This window comes from Pelobates fuscus, chromosome 13 (assembly GCF_036172605.1).
Source record: "Pelobates fuscus isolate aPelFus1 chromosome 13, aPelFus1.pri, whole genome shotgun sequence".
NCBI classification, from domain to species: domain Eukaryota; kingdom Metazoa; phylum Chordata; class Amphibia; order Anura; family Pelobatidae; genus Pelobates; species Pelobates fuscus.
In genome coordinates, this window is record NC_086329.1 from 15,784,844 (window position 1) to 15,795,419 (window position 10,576).

The 10,576-nt window shown below is 37.4% G+C and overlaps 1 protein-coding gene across 1 annotated transcript; it reads left to right on the plus strand.

Annotated features, from left to right (window-relative positions):
• Positions 1 to 1,825: 1,825 nt before the first annotated feature.
• On the plus strand, positions 1,826 to 9,993 carry TMEM179 (transmembrane protein 179). The gene is made up of 4 exons (XM_063439488.1): positions 1,826 to 2,349; positions 6,234 to 6,371; positions 7,796 to 7,874; positions 9,504 to 9,993. The coding sequence occupies exons 1-4, from the start codon at positions 1,940 to 1,942 to the stop codon at positions 9,681 to 9,683; spliced, it is 807 nt and encodes a 268-aa protein (XP_063295558.1). The 5' UTR covers positions 1,826 to 1,939; the 3' UTR covers positions 9,684 to 9,993.
• Positions 9,994 to 10,576: the final 583 nt, after the last annotated feature.

The window sequence follows — 10,576 nt, forward strand, 5'->3', positions numbered from 1 at the left end:
AAACTCATGATGTTCAATACCCTATGTAATCTGTTTCACTGTGTTTTATGCCTGTTCTTGCACTCGTTATTGTGACGGTGCGGGACGACTTGTTCACTTACGCACAATAAAAATAAAGAATAAAAAAAAATAAAAAATTATAGATTGATCATTTCTTTCTATCAGCGGGCACATGTTCAAAACCAGCAGGGGATCAAATACTTTTTTCCTTCACTGTACATTCATAACATTTTAGGTTTTCATTTCTAATAACCTGTGAGGACTTCTGTGAATGTTCCTAAAAAAACAGTGTCAGCCAAAGAGGTGGACTGGGGATAGGTCCAGTGCCAGCGGACCCAAGTGGCGCTGGAAAAAAGGTCAGTTTAAGTTTAAACCCTTTCTAACAGGACTACGGGGAGGGTGGCAGTGGGGGAGACAAGCAACCTAAATGGTGGTTTTAACACTATAGGTTCAGGAATACAAGGTTGTGTTCCTGACATATAGTGATCCTTTAACTGCTGGCAATAAATTAGGTGGTTAAAGTAGGTACAAGTAAGTTACAATGATTTATACAGCACCAACATATTCTTGGGTGCTGTACAACAGGCAAGAGAAGACAATTCTAACAAAACATGTTTGATATAAGGGAACACTAGGTGGAGAGAGCCTTGACCCAAAGAGCTTACAATCTAAAATAACTCTGGTAAAGACTAAAAATTGTGCACACACGACCTGTACTGTTAATTTATATACTTGTAAAATATTTTTTATTTAGCACTTTATAAATGCAATTGAAAGCTTCATTATTATTATTATTATTATGATATTTATAGAGCGCCGTCAAATTCCGCAGCCCTTTACAATGGGTGGACGAACAGACATGTAGTTGTAACCAGACGAGTTGGACACACAGGAACAGAGGGGTTGAGGGCCCTGCTCAATGAGCTTACATGCTAGAGGGAGTGGGGTAAAATGACACAAAAAGGTAAGGATAGTATTAGACTAGTGACAGTTGTAGAAGAGGAATCAGTCGGGAGCTATTAACAGTTTAATTGATACGCTTTTATGAAGATTTTTTAAAGATTTTTTGAAGGAGTGGAGACTGGGTGAGCATCTAACGGAGGAGGGAAGCGAGTTCCACAGGAACGGTGCAGCCCTCGAGAAATCTTGAAGGCGAGCATCAGAGGTGGGAGTACGGACAGAAGATAGACGTAAGTCTTCAGCAGATCGTAAGGGCCTAGACTGGAGATACTTTTGTATATCGGAGGATAGATAGGTGGGAGCAGCATTATGTAGACATTTGAAAGCAAGAACCAGAATTTTAAATTGAGCTCTATATCTTATAGGAAGCCAGTGTAGGGACTGACAGAATGGTGAGGCATGGGAGGTGCGGGCGGACAGGAAGATGAGCCTCGCTGCCGCATTCATTATGGACTGTAATGGGGCAATTTAACATGTTTATTAAAAGACAGACTTATTTGCAAAAATGATCCAACCAAAATGCATGCTTTCTACCCAAATATATTATTTTTATTTGAAATGTAATAAAACAAACCACAGTTGCTTTTTTTTTTTGTGTGTGATTTGCTATCTTTTGTTTTAAATGAAAATTCCTAAATAAATGCTATGATTTAAACCTTCCAGTGCCCACAGCATTATATAGCATTGATTTCCTATATTTATTCAGCACTGAGCTGTCCATGGTGCTGAACTCCAGGCCTTGGCTGCTCAAGCCCCTCTTGCTGGGTGACAGCCTGACCTACTGATCGCTGATCTTGGCTGGCACTCCACCTCTGTGAACTGCATTTCCCTTGATGCTCTGCCAGCCTCCAGGCTATCTGAGCATCACGGGAAATGTAGTTTACAAAACAGAAAAGGGGATAGAAAGCTCAGCCAACGGTCCCTTGTACCCCCCCACCTCTCCCGCTGATTGCACAGAGTGGCAGGCTGGCTGAGGGTGATGGGCCTCCCCTCCTACAGCGGGAGGCTGGCTGAGGGTGATGGGACTCCCCTCCTGCAGGCGTGGGTCTCTGCGCAGCCTCCCTGCCGCCTCCCCAGCCCTGGGAGAATGGCGATGAACAATTTCCTCTTCGCCCAGTGCGTGCTCTATTTCCTGGCCTTCCTCTTCAGCTTTATCGCCGTGATTCCCCTCTCCGAGAACAGCACCGACTTCCACGGGAACTGCCTGCTCTTCACCCAGGGAGTGTGGCTCAGTGTGAACGCCACTCAGGAGAGGGAGCACTTCGCGGTGGAGGAGTGGGGGCCGGAGTCAGCCTGCAGGTTCAGCGTGTTCACCGGCCTGCTCTCCCTGCTGGTCTGCGCGGTGCAGGCTTGGAGGAGCGTCTTCTACCTGTGCAAGGGCCATGAGGAGTGAGTATCACAGTGATACATAGTAACATATCACCGGCTACAGTGATACAAAATATCGCCAGTTACTATGATACATAGAGCCTGCTACAGTGATACAAAATATCACCAGTTACTATGATACATAGAGCCTGCTACAGTGATACAAAATATCACCAGTTACTATGATACATAGAGCCTGCTACAGTGATACAAAATATCGCCAGTTACTATGATACATAGAGTCTGTTACAGTGATACAAAATATCGCCAGTTACTATGATACATAGAGTCTGTTACAGTGATACAAAATATCACCAGTTACTATGATACAGAGTTTACTGAAGTGATACATTGATACATAGAGCCTGTTACAGTGATACATTGTATGGCATATCACCTGCTGATACATTATGTCACCTATCACCTGATACACTTATGTCACCCATCATCTGCTACAGTAATACATTGTATGTCACCTGCTACAATGACATAGAGATCCTACTTGATACATTGTAACATATCACCTGCTGATACATTGTGAGTCACGTGCTAAAGTGATACTTTGTATGGCATATCACCTGCTACAGTGATACATTGTACGTCACCTGCTACAATGACATAGCTATCCTGCTTGATACATTGTAACATATCACGGCTCCTGATACATTGTGAGTCACCTGCTACAGTGATACAGTGTATGGCATATCACCTGCTACAGTGAGACATTGTATGCCACCTGTCACCTGTCAATACATTGATACATAGAGCCTGCTATAGAGATACATTGTAGCATATCACCTGCTTATACACTGTGAGTCACCTGTCACATACTACAGAGATGCATTGTATGTCACCTGATACAGAGATACATTGTAACATATCACCTGCTGTTACATTGAGTCACCTGCTACCTTGATACATTGCTACATAGAGCCTGCTCCACTTTTACATTGTATGTCACATATCACCTGATACATTGTATGTCACATACCTACCATCACCCCAATGTATAGAAACAGCCCCCCATTTTACATTCTATATCCACATGCATTAGATCACATACCTACCAACACTCCCAATGTATAGAAATAACCCATCATTTTACATTCCATTTACAGGTGATCTATATTACATAACTACCAACACTCCCGATGTATAGATACAGTCCCTCATTTTACAGTCTATATCCTAGTGCATTAAATACACATCCCAAACCTACGAACACTCCCAATGTATAGACACAGTCCCTTATTTTACATTCTATATCCTAGTGCATTAACTACCCATCCCATACCTACCAACAATCCCAATGTATAGAAACAGTCCTTCATTTTACATTCTATATCCAGGTGCATTATATGCACATCCCATACCTACAAACACTCCCGCTGCATAGACAGTCCCTCATTTTACATTATAAATCCAGGTGCATTATACACGCATCATATACTTACCAACCCTACCAATTTATAGGAGAGGTAACTACTGTTGTAGTGTTGGAAAATTAATTCCTATATGTGTAAACATAATTGCCAAGTGACCCATATTACAGGGGCATTCCTTATTTTTCTAAAAGTTACAGCTTGTGTAGAATTTCTATTCCGGCTTAAATAAATTCCATGTATAATTTTAACCCATTTAAAACAAGTGACATTTTATTTATCTGCAAGAGTTCATTATTTTATATTAGGCAATACAAACTCTTGGAGATCAGTGTCTGATTCACTTATAATAATATTATTGATATATTTTATAATTTATTCTAAATGGTAATGATACTAACTTGCATAAGTAATCTGACTGCAATACAGTCAGAGATTCAGCACTGAGCTGGCCTTGGTGCTGACTGATACATTTCAGTCAAAGGGGTGTACATCTACATATTAGGACTGATTAACACCTAGCGATACCCCCTGGCAGAATAGAGTAGATGTCAGGGTGAGCTTAGACCCTTTAACCCCTTAAGGACACAACTTCTGGAATAAAAGGGAATCATGCCGTAATATTAACGTCATGTGTCCTTAAGGGGTTAAGGGTTTGTGTACCTGAACAGTTGTGTACAGACTTAAGCAATATCTTACACATTCTTTTATCTCAAACTAGAGGTAAACCAAGAGTGGTGGGAACTTATAACTTTTATTATGCTATGCTAACAATAAGGCTAGCAAAGTATTATGGACAGTGTAGTTCTATGACATCTTCAGCTCTGCCTTTGACCACCGTTGTGTTAAACAATTTCCTTCTCACCTTATTGAGGTTTATTGACTACACAACATTTTTGGGTGAACTGTTAACCAGATTGTAAATTATAGGCTACTATAGTCCAAGCTGTGACTATATATGACTAGAAGATTTCTCCCCCAAAATCAGTTTTTACATAAATATTGCTATTCAGATTTCAATTTGGCACAATTTAGTGTTCAGTAAATAAATCCCTTCATGTCACAGATCAGATTTTATATATATATATAATATATGCAAAAAATAATATATAAATAAAAAATTTCAATATGTTCTCACACTGATTATAAATGGAGCAAGCTGAAATAAAACATCAGAACAGCCTACTGTAAGCCATTGGTAATCGCCAATGAATTTATTTGAATGAAAGGATTTGCTACTCGTGCCCACAGTGTGCATGCATAAGTCACATAATGTGGATTTCTTTGAGAAATTTGGAGCAGAGGTTTTTGGATAGCTGATCAAATTTCAAAGTCATATTTACACTCACTTCCTCTTGATTTCTCTTGTTGTCGTGTACATTGGAAAAGTTCAAGCATTCAAATAAAGTTAAACATTTTTTTACTATGAACTTTGTGCAAGAAATAGGTCCAGGTTTGGGGTGTCCATTGGAAACCGTGTTTGTGGGAATTGCCAAATTTAGCACCACCTATTACTGATATATGACCAGTGGTGCCTCGTATCATTGCGTCTAGTTGACCTCTTTAGAACCTATTTGGATAACAGGATGTTTTTTTGTTGAAATTGTATAAACGATAAATTAATACATTTTTCCCGGCAGTTTCCTTGAGTATATCAAATGTATTTCCATTATATTCTACATATTTCCTTGGCCTTTAGTCTTTCGTTTCACCCTTTCCCCATGACCTCTTTGCTTCCTTTGATTATATTTGTAATGTCTGATTATATTTGTAATGATTATATTGTAATGTCTTTACTCATTTTTTACTAATCCCATTCTTGTAAGAGCTTTAAATAACTTTATATTGATTTTGTTTTGACATATGAGGTCCCAGGCAGGAAAATCTTTATTTTTTTTATCCCCTCTAAATGTTTTACTCACTTCTCAATATGGCATGACCCACATGCTTATGTCCGTTAAAAAATTATAATAATTTGTGTTGGAAGATGAACTTCAGTCTGCGCAGTTAATAATTCTCTCTGTTTTTGTATCTCTTGTTATCGTGGAGAATGCATTACATTTAAATTTGTTCTCTCTCTCAATGCACACTAAGTGGAATTTGAGTGCTCTCCTTTTAAATGATGTCTCTAAAGGATATACATATATTAAAGAAGTCCTCTTAAAGATGTAAAAGTCCTCCACGATAAGCTGCGTCTTATAATAAAAAACAACCCCCAAAATGAAATAGAAGTTAAACCACTCAAATCACGTTGCATTCATCAGATTGATTGTTAATGATTGTGTGATGTGTAGAATAGTTGCCAGTCAGTTTATAATTTATGATTAAAAATGTCATTTAAAAAAACAAACAAAAAAACACAATTTAAGTGACAACGATAATGAGATTGAAGAATAATCTCAGGTCCTCTCACTTTTCCTTGGTGGTATTAATTACAGAAATTGTCATTGGAGACCATTGAACTTTGTTGTATGTACTCGTCTAGGTTCTAATTAGTTCTATTGTTTTTTTATTTTGTTGCAGCTCATTCTTTTATGCCTTTGTGAATCTGCTGATCAGTTCCTTCGTAGTATTTGTCATCTTTATTGCAAGCACCATAGTCAGTGTTGGATTTAACATGTGGTGTGAAGCAATCACAGAGAAAGGAACTATGCCTAACAGGTTAGTAGACTATTTCTCTCTCCAGCGTGGGAAGGGTTAATGCCAGATCTGCTTAACTGGTATAGAACTCCAAACTCCAAAATCGCTACATAGTCAAAACTAAATTGCACTAACCAATTGTTATTTTCTGCTCTATAATACAAATAATGTGTGTGTTTGTATACGTGCATATATACACATATTAGACTTGTGCATGTCAGAATATGTTATTTCGTCTGAAAAAATATAAATAATAATTGGTTCAGTTAATTCGGGATTCATCCTTGTGACATTTTTATTTTTTTACGAATTTTGGCCATATAATTGTTCTGGAGAAAAAAGGATTCAGGGTAAATAAAATGGCTTGAAAAGGGCCAATCCATGTTCTGAACAAAATATATACTTCATATAAATATTATGTAGATATTTTGCACTACATTAATAGGTGCATTTTTGTGCCATTTGGATTACAGGTGTTAAGAAGTAAGCAGTGGAGAGAAAAAAAGTAAAAAATAACTATATTTATATATTTATCACCTAAATGTAATTATTAAATTATAAATATAAATCACAGTGGAAACTGACCAGTCATTAAAGGGAAACTCCAGTGCCAGGAAAACGATCCGTTTTCCTGGCACTGGAGGGTCCCTCTCCCTCCCACCCCCCAATCCCCGGTTACTGAAGGGGTGAAAAGCCCTTCAGTGACTTACCTGAGGCAGCGGCGATGTCCCTCGTCGCTGTCTCCGCCTCCGCGACACTCCTCCTCTTCATTGCGTCGGCCAGTGGCCGAGACTGATCTCGCCCACCGGCCGAGGGGACCTAATGCGCATGCGCGGCAATGCCGCGCATGCTCATTACGTCTCCCCATAGGAAAGCATTGAAAAATAATTTCAATGCTTTCCTATAGGGTTTTGAGCGACGCTGGAGGTCCTCACACAGCGTGAGGATGTCCAGCGACGCTCTAGCACAGGTTTCCTGTGCTAGAACCCAGGAAGTGACCTCTAGTGGCTGTCTAATAGACAGCCACTAGAGGTGGAGTTAACCCTGCAATGTAATTATTGCAGTTTATAAAAAACTGCAATAATTACATTTGCAGGGTTAAGGGTAGTGGGAGTTGGCACCCAGACCACTCCAATGAGCAGAAGTGGTCTGGGTGCCTAGAGTGTCCCTTAATGTTTCCAGCACGGTGTTGTTGGAATTCTCCCGGGTACCTTATCAATTGATTTATTTAGTTTATTTTTTTGGAATAAGAATTGTCCGACTCCTCAAATAAGCATTTAGAAATAATTAGGATGCAATAACATACGGAAGTGTAGGTCGTGTGTGTGTGTGTCATATCAGTCAGTGAAATATGAAAGTTGAAAATAGAACATGCAAAATCTTTGCTGCCCAAGGTTTTGGCAACTGCAATCTTAATAATGTTGTTTTTTTATATATATTCCAAGCTGTGAAGAGCTACAGGCTAAAGATCTGAAACTTAATTTGGAAAATTCATCTTTCTATGATCAGTTTGCCATTGCACAGGTAAATCTTGTTCACGTGATTTTGTTTATTATATAGTGATAACCGTGTTAACGTTCATCATCCTGTTCAACGTTTCTATAATTCGAACATCTTTATCAGTTTACGTCTAAAACCTTGTTGAATATCCATAAATACAGACATCATGTGTGATATTAAATGTACTTGAAATATATAGATTGTTACATTTGTCCTTTAAAAGTGATTGATAGGCGAGGATTCTGACCTTGTGAAATATTGTTTGAAGCTACATCCCATTTACACAATTTAAATGCAAATGGGAAGCGTAAAGGACACACCATTGATTTTCCATGAGCCCCATTCATGGGTTTCCAAAGTTATCCTTTGAGAATAGCACTTTGTTACACTACTCTTTTCAAATGACTTTGATTTCTCCAGTTAAATGGTCGTTCATTTTACTTATGATGAGGAAAGGGTGATAAAATCCCTCCTTCATGATATGGACATTAAGGAGAAAGTACACACAAGTGAACAACCGCATGTCTTAAAAATGTCCATAAGTCTGCCATTTTACCAGAGATTCCCTGAAGTATAGTTTCATGATAGCTGTTGACCGCTCTGCAGTGCGCTGGCTGGAGTTATCTATATCTGGAATGTCTTTAACTGTCTTGAACTACCCAGCTCATAGATATTATATAATGGACATAGAATAGATTAACAAAAAATGAGAAGTTAAATGGTGATTGAGAGGTCAGTAGAGAGATAAATGACCACAAATCATGAATCTGTTCACTTTAAATTAGAAGTCATTCTCAAAAACAATTATACTGATATGAGAAAGGAAATGTTAAAAGGGTTGTAAACTTCAAAATCATAATTTGACTTTACTGCCCAATGTTTCTGAATTGTAAACTGTATTAGTTTCATTTCGGTGTTTTTTATTTTGTTTTTTTTTTATGAGAGAAACATATTGAAAACAGGAGGAAGACAATTTGATTATTTGAAATTTACCATTTCAACAACCTAAAACATAGCTACATTATTTATAATTACCATCTGAACAGTTTTAGTTTCAAAACTTTAACAGTAAACGAAAGCATGTTTTTTTCTGCCTCTGATGAACTTTATCTAGAAAGATAAATGATGATATTCACATTCATCCAAATTATGGGCTATTTAAAATGGGTACATACATGCAGGTAAGGGCCTATCTTGTATTATGTATGCCTGGGCACATCTATTTTTTTTTAATCAAAACTATTGTATCACAGATTATAAAATGTATACGTCAGTTCTGCAGAGCTGGTGGCTTAAAAGCACAATATTACTATATTGGTCTAGATTAAATTTCCATCATTCATATTCTACTGTTAAGTACCACATTTTTTTTTTTTTGGACTTCATTATGTGGTGTATGTAAAAATTATAAATAACAGTTGTTTAGACTATTGGTGAATAATATTTTGAATATCTAGGCAAGTCTAATGAAATATGTGCAAAAAATTAGGCGGTTAAGATAACCATTATGTGTGATTTAATGTGACCGTGCTCCTTCGACGTGTGCCAATAATTTTCTCCTTGTTGTTTTTATTCACTATTGCCTTATTGAAAGTTTCCTTGGAATATACAGAGTAACAATATTCTCAATTGTTCTCTCAATCTATTTTTCAGTTTGGTCTTTGGGCAGCCTGGCTTACTTGGTTCGGTATCACAATACTAACGTTCCTTAAGGTGTACCACAATTATAGGCAGGAGGACCTGCTGGACAGCCTGATTCAAGAAAAAGAGCACTTGATTGGAAAGTCATCTTCTCACAGCTCAATGGAAGGGGAGAGAAATGGCATGATTTGATACTAGTCAGTAAGCCATAATGTTTTGTTGTTAATTTGTCAGATTTCCTTACACTATACGACAACATATCGGAGCTTGCCAGTATGCAAGAAACATTAAAACGCATGCTATTTTTTTTCCTTAATAAACCCCTCGAGCAGGCATATTGTGATGCTGTATGTTGACAGAAATAATCTAGCCAAAAATGTAACTAGTACTTAAATAGGTAAAAGGCCTATTTCCTACCCTACAAGGTAATGCATGCTAACACATAATATAATTATTTATACAATAAAATAGATATTTATTCATACGATAATAAACTGCTATGTATTAAGTAAGGTATTATGTAATCAATGCAGATATATTTAAATATTTTTTTACGTCTTAAAATAAAATGGTAAATTTTTCGATTTAGTGATGTTTTTGCAAGGCTGAGGGTAGCCATTCTTGTAGTATAGCGTACATATCTACACGTACACTCCTCTCTCTAGCCCTGAATCTGTAAAAATCCAAGCATGTTACTTATTGATTACTGATTGGTTGCTGATTTAGCGCAGGAGAGAGTGCCTTTTTTCCACCGCAGTTTTAAAATGATTACTGGTTAACTACAGAGTAATGTATGACAAGAGAATCAAATATACATTTTTGAAGACATTTGAATGTATGACACTTATTAGCCTGAGGTTGGCACTTACTTATATAACTGTATAACATTGCAAATCCGCATCTGATTAACAGATTTAGATGTTATTGGCTGTGCGTTATTTAACAAGTTGTGTTATATATTATATTGCACTTTAAATTTGCTGTATTTTATGTGCCATATCTATATTTAAGTACATAACCCATTATGATAATGTACTGTATATTGAATTGATACATGTAATCTTGCTGTACTGCAAAGCCAACGT